Below are 17,730 nucleotides of genomic sequence, written 5' to 3' on the forward strand. Positions count from 1 at the left end.
TGACTTCTAAATCAGTCCATAAAATTCAAACCAACAACAATATTTAATTTTAAAGTCCAACATATCTCATATCATACAACTAAATCGTTCTTCAATCTAAGCAAATGTTAACACATAGTAACACAAATCACAGAAAAAACTTCAATAAAACTTTTGAAATGATTAAGAAATTAAATACGGATCGAAACTACATATTTAAATAAGATCATTAATTCTCATCTTAAAAGTCGATGGTTCAAAAACAAAATAGTCTCGTTAAACTTGGATGCATGCATGCAATAATTGGCGATCAAAATCCACATTTTACCCTCATGTATACTGTCAAAATAAAGAATATTTCATGGCAGAAATCATGGAGGCCAAGTGTACTGATAAACAGAAGAAAAAACCAAAGAATGCTACAAAAAAACCCTTAAAGAAAAATGGCATTTTGTATTTGTCTATTGGCTCTGCTTTAATTTATACCTTTGGCTTTGGCCCGTGACTCTCTCTCTGTCTTCTTCCTTAACCAAAACACACCCACTAACCCCTATAATTCTATGCAATAACTTTCCCATTCTTAAATTAATTAATTATCACTTCCAAATTCCACAATATTATTGTAATATTTTATTCTAATTATTATATAATCGTAAATTCTCTTTAATAACCAAAACGGGTAACATTATTTTTTTTATTATTTATTTTAGATCAATCCCTCTCAACACAACATCAATTTACTAGAGATGTTGGCTTGTCTTGCATTACAAGTATCATAATTCTGTAGATAAAAAGAGAAGCCTAAAATAATACTTGTTTGATGAAAAACTCAAATGTCATAAACAAATATTTCAGTTTCGTTATTGAAATTGTCTCCACCTTTAAGTAAATTTCAGAGAATCATCGAATCTGTCTCAATTCATAAAGGATAAATCTTTGTTTTCTTAACAGTAATAATTTTGTTTAAGAGAGCAGCAACTTCGACAAGCCCAACTATTATATTGTTGAAATTTTTAATTTTTTTTTATCAAAATCATAGATTCGCCATTATGAACAATGACCCGAAATGGCTTTCGAGTAACATGAATTGAATTATATATATATATTTTGGAGATCGGTCAAACATTATTATTATTGTTAATTATTATTATTAAATGGGGTTTGATAGAAGCGAATCATTTTTGCTTCAAAATCTGATTTGAATCATTTCTCTTTTTTTTTTTTTTAATCTTTATCTTGTTGCTTTATGTAAAGTATTTTTATTCTTGAATTGATGTTATTATATTATATGATTTTGTTGACAAAAAAGCTGTTTGAATGTAGTGAGTAAAAAGAATTTATTCAGACTGAAACTGAGTTGTCTTTAAAACAAACTTAGATTCTCCAATCTCCTTATTATATAAATGAGCTTTTCATCATCACCTTCACATTCTTCACAGTTCTTTCTTAATGATTCTCTCTTTCATTTCTCTCTTTTCTCTCAATCTCTTCCATTTACATTAACCAAAAAAAAAAAAAAGTTTCTTGAGAGTTCCCTAGAAAAGTTTTCCAATCTCAACACCCTCATAACCCTTGCATACATATTCAAAACAAATTCATAATTTTCCTTTTATTAGTGTATATTGTGACAGCCTCTTCCTGTTATTTTTCTCACTATTCACTTGAATAAATTTGAGGTATTTTTATCATTTCTTCCTTATTTACTCTATATCCACATTGTATACAATTTCATTGGATAATTTTATATCAAAAAAGGAAAATATATATATATTTCTTTTCCTATTATATAGAGCTAGTGTCATATCTTCTCCATTGTCCTCTCCACATCTCTCTCAAAAGCAAAGAAAAGAAAAAAGGTTCCTTGAGGGAGTGTCTTATTCATTATCCTCTCTCTCTCCCATTAAAAAAAGAACTCTCATTGGGTTTGAAGATCTTCCTTCTCTCAAGTCTCTCCCCCATTTAGAACCCGACCTCTCTTCTTCATTTCACTTTCTCTCAAAAAAGAAGTAATTTTTGAGGAAAATCTGAAATGGGTATGAAGAAATTCTCCATCTTTCTCCTCTACCTTGCAATCCCATTAATCTTTTTTCACAAAAATGAAGTTTCATTAGTAGCCGCCGACCAAACCCTAATCCAAAAAACATGCACAAACACTCTTTACTACAACCTTTGCATGTCCTCCCTTAAATCTGACCCCACCAGCCTCACCGCCGACACCAAGGGCCTCGCCGCCATCATGGCTTCCATTGGTGCCACTAACGCCACTGCCACCGCCACCTACCTCTCGTCTCAGCTCCCTACCTCTGCCTCTACTGCCGCCAACAACAACAACAAAACAAAACTCATAAGACAATGCTCCGAAAAATACGGATTTGCAGCGGAAGCCCTTAGAGCATCTCTCAAAGACTTGGCTGATGAGACTTATGACTATGCGTATATGCATGTTTCTGCGGCGGCGGATTATGCCAATGTTTGTCATGATGCCTTCAGAGGGTTCCCGGCGGTGACTTATCCGGCGAAACTTGGCCGGAGAGAAGAAGGGTTGAAGCGTATTTGCAGAGTGGTTTTGGGGATTTTGGATCTTCTTGGTTGGTGAATCAATCACTATGTTCTCTCTCTAATCATAATTTTGTTTTTTGTTTTTTTACTTTTGCTTTTGCTTTTGCATTTTTTTTTTTTTTTTTTTTTTTTTTTTTTTTTTTTTTTTTTGAGGGGGGTAATAAATTTGTTTGTTTCTTTTTAGATGAAATGTTCATGTGTGTGACTCTTTTATCTGTTGAATTAATTTATAATTTACTTCTTCTAGATTGATGTGTGTGCTTGAACTAGGTTGTAAGTTGGAGTACTTTTTTATGTTTAATTTTTACATAATAGAGGATTTTGTATTTGTGATTTTTTAGTCCATTAGACAATATACAATGGAGAGGAATCGAATCAAATTTTTGAGCTACTCATATTTTTAATCTAAATGTGACTTAATATAATGTTAAGATCTAATTAAAGTTACCGTTAATTATGTCTGATTTTCTTGCTAAACGACCCACCCATGTTATATAATATTAATTATTTTTTTAAGAAAATTGATCAATTTTAGTGAGTAGTGAGTAAAGTGTTATAAATTATATAATATTAATGTTTAACTAGTTTGGTGTTTTTAAATTATTTGTGTTTTTCTATTTTACTTTTTCGATTTTAAGAAGTTGATATCATATATGTTCTTGGATTTTAAGTTATCTCCATGTTTTATTCTAGGGGTTAATTTCATTAATAAAACTAGCGTGATAGATCTATATTATAGATATAAATTTTAATTTGGGTTAAGCTATTTGAGTAGTGTTAAGATGAACGTAGTTCAACTAATTAAAACCTTATATATTATTTATCATAGCTTTCATCTCTAACCTCACATATGTATGTTGTTAAACTTAGAAAAAATAATAATAATAATTACAAGTTTAGTCCTTGAATGTTCAACTTCATATTTATTTGATCACTAAAATTTAAAATTTGTCTAATAGTCACCTAATTTTCAATTTTATGTTTAATACTTTCCTGGTTTTTTCTAAAAAGATCTTTACCAAGTTAAGGATCCAAGTGGATACATAATGGAAAATTCAAGGACCCCTTGAACACAAAAATTAAAAGTTTAAAAATCCATTAGAAGTTTTCTAAAGTACATGCAGACCAAATAGATTCATAAACAAAAAGTTAAAATTGAAAGACTAAACTTGTAATCAAGTCAAACCTTAGATAATAGTGGAAAGGATATAAATAATTTTTGTAAAATAAAGGATTAATTAAATAGATATTATTATGGTAGTTGGACTAAAGGGCATAATCGATTTTGGCAAATTCATGGATTATTGGATCCAAAGAAAGAACGGAACTCGAGCTAAAATCCACACACTCCAAGATCCAATTGGACCTGAAGAAGAGAAAAGGTTGAATCGAAGACTCGAATTGACTTGCTCGGCCTTAGTCAAGGACAAGGCTAAGGCTCTCCTTTTGATGAGCGGGTTATACTCAATAAGTTCCCCAACACATTTTGACATGAAAAAAGAGGATAAAGACCTAACGATCATATACTTTTTTTCCGTATTTTGACATCAACAGATACAATATTCAACAATTCAATAATTCAATAATTTTTAACCCTGCCCATGAAAAAACAATATAAATATTTCTTTAAATTCGAACGTTTTGCCTTCTAATCCATGATATATGTCTTAAGAGTTGTGAACAACAATAACAAGATTTGACCTCAAAATCTTAAGCCTTTGATACAACATTAAAGATATTCCATTACGGGTAAGTTTAAATATTAATTTGTGAGATCCAATAGCTATGGACCATTATTATTAAATCAAATAAGGGAATATAATATTGAAAAGAAATTTTGTATTTAGATTTAAAACTTCAATTATTATTAGCTAAAGTAAATTTGATCTTCAATATATTCCAACATTATATGGACTGTGGTTCCCACGGGTATTTGGCAGCCATAGATTCCTCATTAATTAATATAATTGTTATTGAATTTGTGTCATCAAAAAGCAAGCATTAGCACTTTGATTTTGAAAATGGTCTTCCCATTATATATTACAAGGCGTTTCTGCCTTTTTTAAGGGTCCATATTTGATATTTATTTGGCTTACATATCTAACATTTTCCTCCATGTATGAATGCCCCGTTTCAAGAAATGAAAATTTACTTTTGAAATGAGATTGCACTTATATATTGTGCCATCCATGTTTTTTCCAATAAAAAATTATCACGTGACAATTAAATTTTTTTAAAAAAATATTTTTTGAATAGAGTAATGAAGATTATAGAAGGTTGCACTCAAGTATTACTCTTTTAAAAAAAAAAAAAAAAAGTAATGATATCTTTGAGTTCGTTATTTTAAATACATTAAACTACATTTACTTTTTTTTTTTTTTTTGTGCAACAAATTAAGGTGGGAAGATTTTAACTACATAGGACATATAGTACGTATCATGTTGACTTTAACAAACGATATTTTCTTTATTAGTACTTTAGGATAAAGATAAAATTTTATCTTACATCTCACATATAGCATTTGATATAAACAAAATGATCACACGTTAGAATGTGTGTAGGGAAATAAGTTTGGCCAACGTGAGCATGGGATACAAAATTTTTTTTTTTAAAAAAAAAATCACTTTTTAAAACTACAATGAAAAAAATTGATGTTTTAAAAGGTATAAAAAGACTAAAAGTAAACAATCAAACTCTGGTATAAACCAAAGTTTGTATAATCAAATTTGTAAGCATATTATCGGTGAAAGATCTAGAATTTAAATCAATTTTTATTGAAAAATTTCTACAGATAAAAAAAAGTCAAATTATCAATAGAAAATAAAAAAAAAAATCGATAGACTGATAGGCATTTAACCTGTACAAAAGAAAATTAAAATGTTACTATTTTGTATAAATAGTTTCTCTTACTTTTATATTTTTAAAAAATCCTCTTTTTTATATGATTTTAAAAAAAGGGTATTTCATATATTTTAAATGAATAAAATATTTATGATTTTTCAAATATATGCACACATATATATAACTGTGTGCTCTTCTTCCACCGCACAACTCATTCATGTGACTCCAATCCCATATCCCGTCATTTGCAGAAAAAATTGTTCAATATAAATCCTCAAATATAGAGTATGTTTGGAATTGAATAGTAAAAAATAATCTCTGTTTAAGCCAATTTTATTTAAACTCTTTTAATAATTTAAAATACATTTTGAAAGTGTTTCAAAAACTATTTTGAATGATTGTCAAATCCTTCAATTTTTTTATAAAATGACTTATTAAACCAAATACAATCTTAAGTTAGAAACAAATCAAACCTCCATTGTGGGGGACTACTATACATTTTGCTAGAGTTAATAATAGAATTTAATCTTTTTTTAGCAATTTATATATACTAATATTAATATTTTCATAGTTAAGAGGGAGCTCGAGCCTTGGAACCATGATAAATCCATCCATGCATATTATATATAGGTAAAATTACCCTTTGATCCCTAAATTTTCAAGAATGTGTGCATTTAGTTCCCAATATTTTAAATGTGTGCATTTAGTCTCCGATGTTTTAAATTAGACATTTTAATCTCCAGGTTTTCAAAAATATGTTTAAATAGTCGTTCTACTGAAAACTCTAATTAAATTTAAACAAAAAAGTTAACTAGATAGATGATGTGGATTGCTGGCATGGAAAGATTTTTATTTTTAATATTTCTCTCCTGTCTCCCTATTCTCTCTCCGGATGGCCAAAAGGAAAATTTTTCCATATATATATATATATATATATATATATTGTATCAACAACTTAATTTGGAATAATAAGCACTAGTGAGGAGTGTGCCATTTCAGTTTCCAACCTGCAAGCCATGCCGATTTGTGAGCTGTTTCGGTTCATGTGATGGATTGTGTCACATGTCCAAATTGACTTGTGGACAACCCAATCCAAATTAATCATTTGGTGCACGACACTTGAACCTACATATATCCTCGTAGTCATAGCCAAAATTCAAGATCAAAACAAGGATGTCTTAATTGAAGATCGTCTTCATCAATTATACTCATTGGCATATTCACACCCTTGTTCTATTCGCCTTCATTCCCATCTCAATCCATTATAACATATTCCTACTCTAGATAAATGGAAACTCCATCCATCTAAATCATCGAAATTAATCTCTAATGTCTGACTATTTTTCCAAGGACTCTAATCTATGTTAGATAAGTTTATCATTGACCAATTCTAACATTATCAATGGTGAGAAAAAGAATTAAAAATACCAATACATAACAGCTCTCTCGATAGAAAATTCTATAAATATTTGACAAATACTGCATATTACCAAATCAGGCCTTTCATTTTAGCGCTCTTCCAATAGAAAAAATCTGTCAATAAATATACTTGTGGAACGATTTTAAATCGGCTGGCCCCTCATAAGCATGCAATTGAAAAAATGTTAGAAATAATTCTTCGCGTTAGTTTGTTAGGATAAAAGCACGGAAGAACAAAGAGAAGCGAAAACTGAATATTGCTATCGTAGAACTCTTCTCAAGAAGAGGCTTATAGAACTAAATATCATTGAAATCTTTATCATCAGGAAAATGAGATTAAAGATGATACATCAACCATTGTAAAAATGATCATTTCAGCTACATCGGTGACCAAAATTTGATCAAGCACCGCCAACAAAATGCTTTTAATAACTCAGCAAAATCTGTGGGGATGAAGAGAATATACAGAGGGTAATGTACCTCTCATGGATCAATAGCCATGGGTGTAATGCGCCTTTTGGCTGGCTTGCTGGTAACAGAGTTGCTTGAAGAGCTTATAGACATTTGTTTACTTGCCTTTTCCATTTCATGTCCTCTGCAGTCAGATTCAACAAGATTGTCTCCACTAGAAGGTTTTTCAATCACCATGTTTTCTGTTTTTTCAACGCTTTCATTTTCTTCATATCTCCCTTCTGCTTCTGTTTTCCTATTTTGACCGTCATTTATTGTTACCACATCTGTTAAATTCGTCTTCTGGTCGGTTGTTGTGCCTATTCTATCTTCTACATTGATTAAAAGTAAACCATGAGGAACAAATTTGTTATGAAATCAACAAATAAAGATGAACAAAAAACATATAACAATAGAGAATTGACACAAAAATTTACATGGTTCACTAACCGTGCGAGGCATTTCTAGGACTAAAAAGTTTATATAATACACTTCTCTAAATCCTAGGGTCAAAAATGAAAATAATGTAAACATGACAAATGACAAATACAGACTGCAGACCCCATACTTAGTCATTCGAAGCACCAGATATCATATTCAAGGGATTCCAACAAAATTAACCAAAGACAAACTACTATTTTGAGGAAACATGACAGGAAGGGAGAAGTAAATGCTGACCTGATAGAGTGAGTGGTGATCCCAGTTCGTCATTTTCAAATTCCACCAAAGTGCAGTAACCATCTTGAGAAGATAGTGCTAAATAATGAGCATCTGCCGACCTTTTAAGAACAAACAATTCAGAATTGAGAAAATGAGCAACTGCGGTAGAAAGAAACTGCCAACGAGAATAGCCAAGAGACAGGAGTGGAAAATTTACCACGCAACATCCGTTATGGCAGCATAGTGAAGACCAGCCATGATTGCTAGTGGCACAACACTTTCAGTGTCATATATGTACAAAGAATTTAAAGTCACTACTGCAAAAATCACCCGATGTGGAAGCTTAAAGAACCCAGCTGCAGAATTCATGATACAAAAATTGAAGTTACCATTTTACCGACCAATAATACTGTTACTACAAATTATTATGCAATGAATAAAACAAAAACAAACCATCGTCCAAGCACCTGAATTTAATCCTCTAAGACTAAAAAGCTTTGGACAAAAGCACACTGCTACAACTGGCTTGCTGGCACCAGGGAGCTGAATAGCAGGCCTGATCAGAAAAATAATAAATTCAAGAAGGTTCGCTCTTCGTTTTGAATCTTTCCAAGTATATCACTATGTTTTGTAGTGTAATTTGGCCCGGCTATAACAGAAGTTGAATTAACAATGACAATAAAGATGTAGGACATCACTATTGTACGGCCTCAGCATGATTACCATAATTGTCAAACTAGTAGTAACAAAGAATTGAATCTTGCCTGGAGAGATCCTTTCTACAAAATATATAGGCTGTATTTACTGGTTCAGATGCTGGTGATATTTTACAAATACCTGAAATGAAAGGGGCATCAAATCAACAAAAGTTTTCAAAGAAAAAATTAAAATTGTGGACCGTGGAGAAACAAGAGATTATAGGAAGGAAAAATGCAAACGATATTTCATAATATGATGTATATAGTAAAAGTAATATTGAAAGAACATCATTTTAATGAGTCGCCAAAAGTAACTTGTATTCAAGCTCCAGTATGAAATTATGATGCAGTAAACAAAATTGGAGACTTTCTTCTGCATGCACGTGAGAGATGCTGAAAAAGGAATAGGTAACACGAAAACCAGAATGAAGAACGAACAAGAAGCATATTTCCATAGTTGATCGATATGAGACCACAGTTCCATCATTATACGAGTTCCACTGTCTCCAAGTTTTACCAAATCAACTGAAGCCATATCTTTAGACTTTAAAAGTCAGCCCATCCCATTCTAGCACAATGGTAAAGAAAAAAACAATTAAAATGAAAATAAAAGACCATGAGCACACAAATCAAGCTGATCTACTCTTCTCTTTAGACTACCAGGGAAAACTCCACGTTGTCCCGCATTTTAACTGTTTCCCTGTTGACATTTAATGGATTGGAAGACTTTACTCCTTAAATAAGAGAGGGAACAGATAATCACAAAGAAATGAAGAACCCTGGACACCTTACAAACAGCAGGTTGGGGAAAAAAAGAAAACAAAATAACAGAATAAAAAGGAACCAACAAAATTCCTGGATGCTGGTGATCTCAGGAAATGGATTATCATCCCATTTGTATTCTGGCATTAATCTACAGAAATAACTTGAGAACTAACTTTCACTAGAGGTACCTAATCCAACCCACCATGTGGCTAGTAAGACCAACCAAAGGCCTAGTTGTGGATCATCCAGTTAGGGGGTGTTTGACAACCCAAGAAGAATTGGGTTGAGTTGGTATTTTTTACCAACTCAATGTTTGACAACCAATTTCAAATGTTGGTGGGATTGAGTTGGTTATTTTACCAAATCACCCTCAACTCACCCTAACTCTCCCCAATTCTCTCTCCCTCTAATGTTTTTAATGGTTCCACCCATCAGTCTCCGTTGGCGATTACCGCTACCACACTCCGGCGACATACTCCGATGACCACCTTCGGATGGCCAACTCCGACGACCAACTCCGAGCTCCGGCTATCACCTCCAACGACACTCCGGAAATCAATTCCAACAACCACCTTGGTACAAAACAACTCTGACTTCCACATTCGCACGACCAACTTCAACGAAACTCTAGGTTCCACCAACCACTTTTGACGACAACTCTAGTGACTAACTCCAGCGACTACCTTCGCACAAGCAACTTCGGCGACATACTTCGACTACCACCTTCGTGTGCCCAACTTCGACAACTATTTATAAAAATAAAACGGTGAGTTTAATTATCCACCATTTTATCACTCACTCACCTGTTTTCCCTTACTCTCCCAACTCCCTCAATTACTTTGTTATTTCTTTCTCTCTCTCATGCGTCTCTTCACATTTACTCTCTTTCTTTCATCTTCTCTCTTCTTTCACCTTTTGGTTCGTCTTTCTCATTCTCTCTTTTTTCTCTATGTGGCTCGTATGGGTTTTATTTTCCCTTTTCTTTCCCAACTCCTCTCTCTTTTTTGATTTTTTGTCTATGGTTGTTCTTTTAGATCTAATTATTCTTCTTCTATTTCATTTTTTTCTTAGATCTAAAAAATATTGCAAATGACATCCTATTATTGTTTCACTAAACAAAAGTTCAACGATATGTTTTAAACAACCTATCCCTTGATGTTTTCAAATATTACAGAATTCTAATGAAATATTGGAATTTAAAATTATGGCTCAAGTATTTTTTTTTAAAGATAGCTTGTACACTAATCCAACATAATAGTAGAAAAAATAGACATTATTTCTAAAATCATTCCACCAATTTTAGAAAAAAGGTAAATCCGTATTCCACAAAATGGTCAAAAAATACTATCTACTAGTTGGTTTTATGATTTAAATTGTAAGATTTTGGTTTTTTTAATATTAACATTTAAGTGTCGCCGCTTCTATCTAAAACAATGTCAATAATTTCATTTGATGGCACTAATCCTTTTAGTTCTTTTTAAATTTTACGGTAACTAATGATTAAGTTGGGTTTTGAAGGGAATAATCACTTCTATTTGAGTGCTTAAAAAATTGAATTCAAACTTTTGTGTTCTGTATATGAATACTTTGTAGAGAATTTGTTATGTTTTGAAAATGTAAAAGAATTTGAAGTTTTTTTGTTTTTATCTTAGAAAAGTTAGGAAAATATGTGCAACAATAGCAAAAAGAAAAAAACAATCAACTTCATTTACAAAAACAGCACCAGCTACCCCAACTCAACTCAGCCCCCAAACACAAACAATAATTACCAACTCAACTCTGCACACCAAACACAGACAATATAACTCTCCAGATAATAATTTACCAACTCAACTCAATTCAACTCTCTGTTTTTATCACACACCAAACGCTCCCTTAATGATTTAATCCCTTGGCAATGTTAACACGGGCAACTAACAAGGCAAATTAACCATATATAGTTTGTGAGGACCAAACCACATTCGCGATGGGAACTCACTACATATCTAGGATGAATGGATGATCCACCACATGCAATAGAATTATCAATCAAGTTAATAAAGAAATATGGTGTGATAAATGAACTAAAGCTGCCCCAAACAATAAACAATGTCCATCAAGTCAGAATGTATATTTTCCTATCACTATGGAAAGGTGGTAAATAGCATTTGACATCTACCCCAACCGTTACCTGCAGGCACAAGTAGGAAAGATCCATCAGGTGACCAGGCCAACCTTCGGAAGAAAGATGGCAATGTCTCGTCATGAAAGAGATGGTTTCTGGCAGACTGCAATGTCAAGCATAGATGCCATTGTCAATACAGGTAATATCAACATATTAACTGCTTGAGAAACTAGAATACTCTTGACATTTTCTACCTTAGAATCATCAACTGCAACATTTTCTGCCTTAGTAATGACATGCTGACAAACATAAGTCATTTTCTCACTGTTCTTCACTTTGGTCGGGGGTTTATAGGCATAGATTCTGCAACTTCTATCTGAACTCAGAGAAGCAGCATAGTTTCCCAGTGGATCCAATGCCACACCTTGAACATAGTGCAAATGGGCATCTAAAATCTGATGGACAGACCCTGAAGAACATAGACAAGAAGCAGATCTAAATGGCCAATAAAGCAAATAAGCTGAACTCTGGAAATGGAATTTTCTTTTTCTTTTTTTTTTCTTATGTGTGTCTTTTGTTCAACCTTTGCTTACATCCCATATGATGCAAGAATTATCTACGGAACCAGATATTAAATATGCACCATCATGAGACCACTGTAGGTCCAGTACATCCTTGCGGTGAAATCTAGCCAATAGACATAATACAACAATTAGTGGAAGTTCATGCAAGAGAACAATGACTAGGAAATGTCCTTACAATTACAATTTAAGTCTGCTCTACAAGTTGTTATTTTCTTTATTTTTTTTCTCTTAATGTTCATGAATGTTTGAACTAGTTGGCGAGCATCTAGCTATTCTCACGAGACAACTATTTACCTACTATATTATGTAGTCAAGTTAATTGGTAGAGTATTAACTCATAGGGAGGTAGTCACCATGACTTGAACCTTCCCTCTAAATCCTTTGCCATTTGCATTAGTTCTTATCAATCACTAGATCAACTCATGGTTGTTAAATATGCTCTACCAGGGTGTTTTCAAGTCAATTTTTGAACTCCATGGGTTCTTAAGAGGTTAAAATAGGGTAGGGAAAAAAATAGCCTTACGATAATGTCTTCAGGACTTTCCAAGAATGGCCACTTTCCGAATGGTGCAATTTCCATATGATAAGCTCACCTCCTGTAAGAAATGAAAACTAGTATATAAGGACTTAAATCTCCAAGGATTTAGTCACTGGCACAAATATGTACTGAAAACACCAGCTGCAATTAGCGAAAGTACTACCATCGGCACCAGAGGCAAGTTGTTCTCCTGCAAAAGATAACGGGCATTAATTTCTAACTGTGAATTAAGAAAAGCATACAGCAAATACAAGATTGAGAGGTAAATGCTAATAGTACCACAACATATATTGGTTCACACCACCACTCCAATTCTTTAGTACTAAAAAAAAAATACTGAAGCCTTTTTGCAAAAGCACCAAATTGACCAAAAAACATTTAGGCCATGTTTATTGCAGGGAAAACATAATAAATCAATGGTAGTCTAAAATGTGGCCTCTATTTGATTACGCTTTTTGTTGTTTACCTATGCTCTGTAATTGTAATAGAATGTAGGGCCCACTTCCAAGTATGTAATCAAAAAACATGATCCAATTGAGGTGTGGAGAGTGTTACAGCATGAGCATTATGAATCTGTCACAATTACTGTTACCGTTATCATTTGACCCTAAACGATAACAGTAAGGTAACAATAATAGTAAATTTGACAGATTTATAATTCTAAGTAAACATGATCAAAAGCAATCAAATTACGTTTGCAATTGTGGCCCCTTACGATTGATCAATTGATGGAACTCCAATACGATTACACCATTTTTCAATATGGATTGGTAAACATGGCCTTAATGTAGAATATCAAAATTATGGGTATCACAATTTTGGATGATGTCGGCATCAAGCCATGGTGAATACTTAAGGGCATAAGTCATTTTTCATGAAAATCAGCAAATTTTTTCCTCCATGCCTTAAATCCCAATTCCTAAGGTGGAAATTTTCCTTGCATATTTAGTTTGGAAAGAAAAGACCCATATAAGGGTAAGGAATGCTAAGAAATACCTCTTGTGGGGTTATCTTAGTTAAAATGAATAATGGGATTTCCAATGTCAGATACATGGTGATGAGATGAATGATGTAGGTGAATTCTTAGATATTTGTATAATGTAGTTAATAGTAGTTTAGCAGTTAATTTTAAAATAGTTAATGTTTAATTATTACTTTTAGATTTAATTAGTTATTTGAAATAAAGTCGTTTTAAAAAGTCCTCCCGGGTGCGAGCCTAGGCTCAAGGCTCAGGTCTTCAAGATGAGGCTCACATAATAAGGCACGCCTCAAGTACGTGCCTTTTGTGAAGGGCCGTGACGCTTTTTCATTAGTGTTAAAAAATAGTAATAATAAGGGTTTTTTTCCTTCTTTATTAACTAAAAAAATGATTTAGTAAGCCTAAATACATGTTTAGAGATTTTGTTTTCATATTTCCATTTCAACTATGCTTTCTCTCCTTAATATAGCTCACAAAGAAAAAACCCATGCTTTTTTTTTTTTTTTGCGCCTTGTGCTCAAGCCTTAGAAGACTATTGCACTTTATTGCGCCTTGAGCTTTCAAAAATACTGAATAAGGTTATAAATGGACACTTTTATTGTCCTATGAGGAGCTTTTTGAATCATATATTGAAATAAAACTTTGTTCAAGAGAGTTCTCTCTCAACTCTTCATGATGGATTTCTCTTGTTTGATCATAGATTTGGTATAATGTCAAACTCCTTGCATCACATGATCTTCTATAACTTTCAAAGATTGTACAATACTCAACCTAATGTTGAAGTAATTTAAGCAGAGATCTTCATCGCCACACCACCAACTTAGCTAACTGAGACTGGATGAGTTTGTTGTAAATATCTATTTTTGGCTGGCATGCCTCAAAAGCCATGAGATTCTGGTAAATATCTCTTTGTATAGTCCCTTCTCTTTAATAGAAAACCCCATGTTTCTTATAAAAGAAAATGGCCATCTTTGAGCAGTCCATGGAGAAGCCTAAACTCAATCATATCAAAACTCTTGGCAAGCATGTCTTGAAAAGCACAACTAAAAATGGTAAAACGTCTTTAATTAGATTCCTCGTAAAAAAATTAAAATTTTTAATTGAACTCAAAATATCCTCACTTCCCCTACTAACCAATAACTTTTCCCAAAAAGAGTCCATAAAATTAAAACCTATTCTCTATAGAGGATAGAATAAACTCTAGTGAATACAAGAGAAATATCAATAAACTTTAAAAAAAAAAAATTAAGCACTTCACTTTTTTTATAACATGTGGAGTGGGAGAATCAAACATCGAACTTTGATGTTGATAGTACAAACAGTTGAGTTATGCTCATTTTAACTAAAGCACTTTAATTTTGAAAATGACTTATGCAAAAGTGCAATATTAATTGTGATAATACCCACTCTCCCTCCCACCCTCTCTCTTTTCGACCTAATATCCACCAATAATTGACCAATCGTGTAGAGTGATGCTATATAAATCTATCCTTTGTGAAATTAAATTTTTATTTGAAAAGTTGGTCATCGCATCTTTATTTTTTTTTTATAAGAGACAGAAGCGTATATTCAAGGGAAAACAAAAGAGAACAAACTAAGGGCGGGGGTTGAGAAACCCCCCACCACACACAAAGACTAATGTATAAGAGCCTTCCAATTGTGGCATCTTTAATCATCCAAAGCACTCAAATTGATCATATGTTCAAGGCCCCGATGTCAAGTATGTATTAGGTTGACGGTTTACCAAAGGGGAAATACCTTTTTGAAGCACTGAGGTCCTGAAATCTTAATCAGCCAAATTCATCTAAGGCATTCAAAAGGTTATATGTTCAAAGACTTGGAATAACTCACATATTAAGCTGATGGTTTACAGAGAGGATATTATTTGTTGTAGCATTGATGTAACCAAAATTGCAGATCCTGAACTTTGACAAAATTATAGCTTGATCTTGAAGCAAAATATTTAAATCTACCAAATAAAATCCTAATATTAAACAAGCATTTCACGAACTGTACTAGATTCATAACACTAAACAGAGTGTTGAGTGACCCAGAAACATTTTACATACCAGAAGGTGAGAAGCGAAGGCTATTAACAGCAGAACCATGATAAGAAAGGCTGCTTTGATACGTAGCACCAGGGACCTTTTTCTGTTCATCCCCTGAATTCAATAGCCAAAGCTGGTAGAATCGAAGGTAACAATTAGCACATTGCTATACATCCAACCAACCACTCAAATCTAAATACTCAGAACATATCCCTTGATGACCTGAGTTGGAAAAAACCTAATAATTGACGCTGGTAGCCTAATTACATGAAAAATCAAAATCAGAACGAAAAGGGAAACTGAATGTAGACCTTGATATCGAAATCGGCTCCGCCAGTTGCGAGGAGACCTGAAAGTGGATGGAAATCTAGAGTAAGCACTGGCTTTGAGTCGTGCCAGTTGATCTGAAGCGTCCCACCCTTCATTTCTTCGTCCTGCTTCAAAATCTGGACAGCAAAGTGAGTAACCGCAAGAGAAATTTTAGGGTTCAAGTGTAGAAGGAAAGAGGAAATGGCAGCTTCTGAAATTTTGGCGCCCTTTTCAATGGGCGGTATGGAAATGTGATGATCGCGCCCAAATTGGCGCCTTTTTGGAAAGCCTGAGTTCGAATTAAAACAATATAACTAGTACATGAAGACAGATGGTCCAAATTCTAATGTTAGGCTATATTAATTTTACAATGTTACATACATTATGATTGAGATTTTTTATTTTGATTTTTTTTTTTTTTTAAGGAAGATAACATTTTTGGTCCGAAATATTTAAATATAGTAGTTTTGTTTTGATTTTTAATATTTAGAAAATCATTCAGTTTGGTTCTTGAATTAATGTTTTTGTTAATTAATTGATGGAATGTTGATGTGGTTGTGATGTCGTGCTCTCTCCTTTATCTTTCTTCTTTCGGGCCTATGCATCCCCTCCTTTCCTACCCATCCTTCATTCAGTCTATTCTTTGGCAACTTCGACTGATGAAATATTGATAGGACTTATCTAAGTTATTTTTGTGGATTATGTGGGGTGAATGTAATAATTGAAGGAATTGAATTCCTTGTGGAAGTGTGTGAACACCGTGCATTTAACAATCAATTTGAAAAACACAAAATAATATAGAAGAACATACAGAATTATGTATTACCGGATAAACAATTTAAAATCCTATGAGCATGCATTTCTTCGAGGAAGAGGGAAGAGAAGAATTCACCTTTGAAGATCATTTCTCTTCTTCACGAAGTTCCTCTCGACGAATCATGAACACAGAACTCTTCCATTTTCATGAATACAACAACCAAAAACTCTGGATACCACCCTTTGGAGTCCTTACTATTCTCAAGCAAGAAATTGAGAATGTGTGGGCTCCTTTCTCTTTTTTTTTTTTAAAGGGAAAAGGGAAATTACAAAGAGCTCTAGTTGAGAAAGAGAGTTATTTTTGCAAGAAAAAAGTCACATTTCTTGTTCTATCAATCTATCTTCTGAAAAAACACATATGAGACGGAAGAGGGAGGGAGTTATAATACTCCCACCTACGTGAAAATTAACTCCCATGTGATGAGGAGTTAATAATTATATTAAAATAATATAATCAAGAACAACTAATTGACTATTAATTAGTTAACTTTATTATATGCGGAAATCATATTAAAATACAACTCTCTCTTATAACCTAGAGTTTTAATATGAATGATATTCATATTTATTTTTAACGTATAGTATTTATATGAATCTCATTCGTATAATTAATATTTGAATCTTATACAAATATTTATCTCTCATATAAAGTATAATTTCGAATCTCATTCAAAATTAACTTTATTTTATAATGTATCTATATACATTATATTAATTGTATCTTGTACAATTAATTCCCTTATTTAATCTGAACAATTCAAATTATTCCAAAAATTATTAAATCCTTATTTTATCATTAATGAAATAGCGAGTGGACCTTATGGACATACATGTTAGAAGCTCCAATGATTCGAGATTAATTAATTAAACTCTTCAATTAAATTAATCAACATTCATTAATTGTAAGTCACTCCACTAAAAACCGACAATTGCACTATTTGCACTGTAGATTTATTTATGTGACCATGGATATAACCGATT

At 32.6% G+C, this 17,730-nt stretch overlaps 2 protein-coding genes across 2 annotated transcripts; one reads left to right on the forward strand and one right to left on the reverse strand.

The window, feature by feature from the left end:
* The first annotated feature begins 1,432 nt into the window (after positions 1-1,432).
* On the forward strand, positions 1,433-2,871 carry LOC120073954 (cell wall / vacuolar inhibitor of fructosidase 2). Its single transcript, XM_039026881.1, has one exon. The coding sequence runs from the start codon at positions 2,009-2,011 to the stop codon at positions 2,573-2,575; it is 567 nt and encodes a 188-aa protein (XP_038882809.1). The 5' UTR covers positions 1,433-2,008; the 3' UTR covers positions 2,576-2,871.
* A 4,188-nt stretch (positions 2,872-7,059) lies between these two features.
* On the reverse strand, positions 7,060-16,248 carry LOC120072797 (chromatin assembly factor 1 subunit FAS2). The gene is made up of 12 exons (XM_039025301.1): positions 15,936-16,248; positions 15,646-15,757; positions 12,761-12,787; positions 12,583-12,655; positions 12,059-12,162; positions 11,730-11,944; positions 11,542-11,638; positions 8,673-8,745; positions 8,376-8,464; positions 8,126-8,264; positions 7,927-8,027; positions 7,060-7,580 (listed from the first exon to the last, which is right to left on the reverse strand). Exons 1-12 carry the CDS (start codon positions 16,047-16,049, stop codon positions 7,282-7,284), a joined length of 1,443 nt encoding a protein of 480 aa, XP_038881229.1. The 5' UTR covers positions 16,050-16,248; the 3' UTR covers positions 7,060-7,281.
* Between the last annotated feature and the right edge of the window lie 1,482 nt (positions 16,249-17,730).

Source organism: Benincasa hispida, chromosome 3 (assembly GCF_009727055.1).
Source record: "Benincasa hispida cultivar B227 chromosome 3, ASM972705v1, whole genome shotgun sequence".
In the NCBI taxonomy this organism is placed as follows: domain Eukaryota; kingdom Viridiplantae; phylum Streptophyta; class Magnoliopsida; order Cucurbitales; family Cucurbitaceae; genus Benincasa; species Benincasa hispida.

What these genes read in the sequence shown, in the direction of transcription:
- LOC120072797 (XM_039025301.1), bottom strand. Translation starts at nt 16,049, where the DNA reads ATGAAGGGTGGGACGCTTCAGATCAACTGGCACGACTCAAAGCCAGTG. An exon ending in CATATGGGATGTAAGCAAAG is followed by an intron (nt 11,945 to 12,058) that starts GTTGAACAAAAG and finishes TATGTTCTTCAG; the next exon opens with GGTCTGTCCATCAGATTTTA. An exon ending in TCTTAGAGGATTAAATTCAG is followed by an intron (nt 8,265 to 8,375) that starts GTGCTTGGACGA and finishes TGAATTCTGCAG; the next exon opens with CTGGGTTCTTTAAGCTTCCA.
- LOC120073954 (XM_039026881.1), top strand. Translation starts at nt 2,009, where the DNA reads ATGGGTATGAAGAAATTCTCCATCTTTCTCCTCTACCTTGCAATCCCA.